Source organism: Penaeus monodon, chromosome 41 (genome assembly GCF_015228065.2).
Source record: "Penaeus monodon isolate SGIC_2016 chromosome 41, NSTDA_Pmon_1, whole genome shotgun sequence".
Lineage (NCBI taxonomy): Eukaryota > Metazoa > Arthropoda > Malacostraca > Decapoda > Penaeidae > Penaeus > Penaeus monodon.
In genome coordinates, this window is record NC_051426.1 from 12,811,907 (window position 1) to 12,814,406 (window position 2,500).

Below are 2,500 nucleotides of genomic sequence, written 5' to 3' on the forward strand. Positions count from 1 at the left end.
TTTGTTGTGCTTTCATAGTGGTTTGTACCTCGGTTACTGTCTGTCGCTGCACTTTATTTTTTCCGGATATAGGTGATACTGCTTGCAGATTGTCATTCAAAAAAGACTAAGTGTGACTGCAATAGAGGCGTGTCTTAGTATTCTGTGTGAGGTGCTGTAGATGTTTCAGTTTGTAGTGACCCGCGTTTAACGTTGCAGGTTCTGGACGTGGTGAGCGGCCGCTTGGAGCCCCGAGAGCGGGATTATAAGGTGGATTCCTTCCATATTGTCCCTCATAAGTTCGCTGTCGAGTTGTTCCTCGAATCTGACGAGACCTCGCCCTTCTGGAGCGACGCACCGGAGCTCCGCCTTCGTTACCTCAGTTCAGATCACCTGGAGAGGCTTGGAACTAGCAAAGAGGGCGTCTTTTACGAGGAAGAAGGAGGGAGCGCAGGAAGGGGAAGAGGAGAGGGCTTTCCCACCCGCAAATGGGTCTCTTCGACGGCCCTGGACAGCCCCAGGGGACGAAGGAGAGGCAAGCCCAGGACGCCCTTCGCTGATTCCTCCACCAGAGGCTTCCCATCGTGTGACGACGGCGACGACGACGAGCTCCCCCTCCGGCGTTCAGGAACCCTAGCGCGAGGAAGGTCCCAAGGCCAGTTGTGCCCGACCTCAGTCTCCTACGGAAGCCTCCGAGAACAGGGCCTCCTCGGCGCCTCGACCTCGTCGCCCAATCTGTCCAAGGCTTTCCAGGTGGCCGTCGACCTCTCCAGGGCGAGTTCGAAGTTCCTGGCAGGGCTGTCCTCCACCAGCAGTGGCGTGTACCTCGGGTATGAGGATGGTAGCGACCCGCCCTCTCCGGACAACAAAGATTCTGCGCACGCTGACAGTCCCTACGCAGCAGGAGGAGAGACCTCGCAGGAGTCAGAGGCAGGAGAGCGCGTCGGGGGCGGAGGAGACGGCGGTGGGGAAGGCGCACGGAGGAAGAGGTACCTGTATGGGTCCTCGGAGCGGGGCCGGTCGCTCCATCTAGAGGACCTGCAGGACACGTGGGCCGCCAAGAGGCAGCGAGAGAGCCTCGGGAACACCACCTCTAGCACCTCCTTTGAGGACCTCTTGACCTCTGTGTCCGTCGCCAGAAAGGAGGCAGCCAAGACTGAGCTCAATCTCCTGAGGTTCGATACTATCAAGCAAGAACGCCTTGTGAAGGAGATCCTCGAGCCTTCGGATTCCGACTTCGAGGACGAGGAGGCGGCGTGCGAGACGAGCAGCACCTCGGAGCAGCGAGGCCGATACGGCTGCGTGATCACCTTCGAGAGTCGCAGCACCAGCATGGACGACGTGGGCTCCCCGAGGGCCCTCGAGGACGCACTCGTCTCCCTCACCTCGAGTGAGAGCCACCACGAGTTCACGCTCGAGAGCCCGCCTCAGCCACAGCCACGGCGACCACGACCTGCGCAGACGAGCTCCGTCGAAGAGGCACCGCGATCTCCCGACGAAGGAGAGGTCGAGGAGGTCTTCACGGAGGAAGGATCCTCCTCCTTCGCTACGCCCCAGCCCAAACCTCGGACCCGAACTCCGACGGCCTCGGAGGGGCCGGTGACGCCGCCCAAAGCAGAAAAGCTGGCCTCTTTAGGAGTCTTTGTGACGGAGGAGATAGAAGAGAAAAGGGAACGAGAAGTGGAGAGAGAAGCCGGAAGAGAGAGAGAATTGCCTGGGATAGACGAAGGAGCCCACATTCCAAAAGGGAGACAAAAGCCTCGGGAATTAAGGAGCGAGTCTCATCATCGAAGGCCGCGATCTCCCGACGTAGAGGACGACGACGAGGACTTCCAGTACGACTCTCTGAAACACGAGGACGAGCATCTCCCGATCGACATCAGAAACATCGACAGCGAAGAATCTCTGGTGTCATCCAGGCCGGGAGGACACCTCGGGGAAGACGGAGACGATGCCGAGGATGCTGCGAGTGGGCGTAGCGGCTCCTACGACGTGGCAGGCGCCCTTGCCACGTACTCCTCCATCGAGGGCGAGGTCCCCACGGACTCCTTGACCATCTTGCAGCCGGGGAGCCAGAAGGCCACGGTGAGGGAGGCCGAGGAGTTCGTAAGGAGCAGGGATAAGGGAAGGACCGGCTCGGGTGGTGACGTGGAGATGGGAGATCATGGTGATGGTGATCAGGGACCTAGTGATAGTGATTATGGTGATCGAAGACATGATAATGATCATAGAATTAAAAGACATGGCGATGCCGATGATAGATCTTATAGACGCGGTGACAGTGATGTGCGTAGACATGATAAAGATGGTGATAGTGATGAAGGCTGTGGTGATGGTGGTGGCATTTCGGGTCGTGGTGGTAGGCGCGAGAAAGGGAGCAGGGAACACAGACCTTCCTCTCTCAAGAAAGCGAGAGAGGGACAGGCTGACGTGAAGAGAGCCAGAGTGAGTGAAGGCCACGAGGACAAGGCCAGTGCTCAAGACGATGGCCCTGGAGTATCAAGAGGCCCAGCGTCCCCTC

General features: G+C 58.8%; 1 protein-coding gene across 6 annotated transcripts in view; it reads left to right on the forward strand.

Moving 5' to 3' along the window:
* LOC119598710 overlaps positions 1–2,500 on the forward strand; it is a 36,603-nt gene that overhangs the window by 14,549 nt on the left and 19,554 nt on the right. For all 6 annotated transcript variants that reach the window (XM_037948482.1, XM_037948487.1, XM_037948486.1 and 3 more), the window contains exon 4: positions 199–2,500. This exon is cut by the window's right edge and continues 957 nt beyond it. In XM_037948482.1, coding sequence (XP_037804410.1) covers positions 199–2,500 — 2,302 coding nt within the window. The remainder of the gene's footprint in view (positions 1–198) is intronic.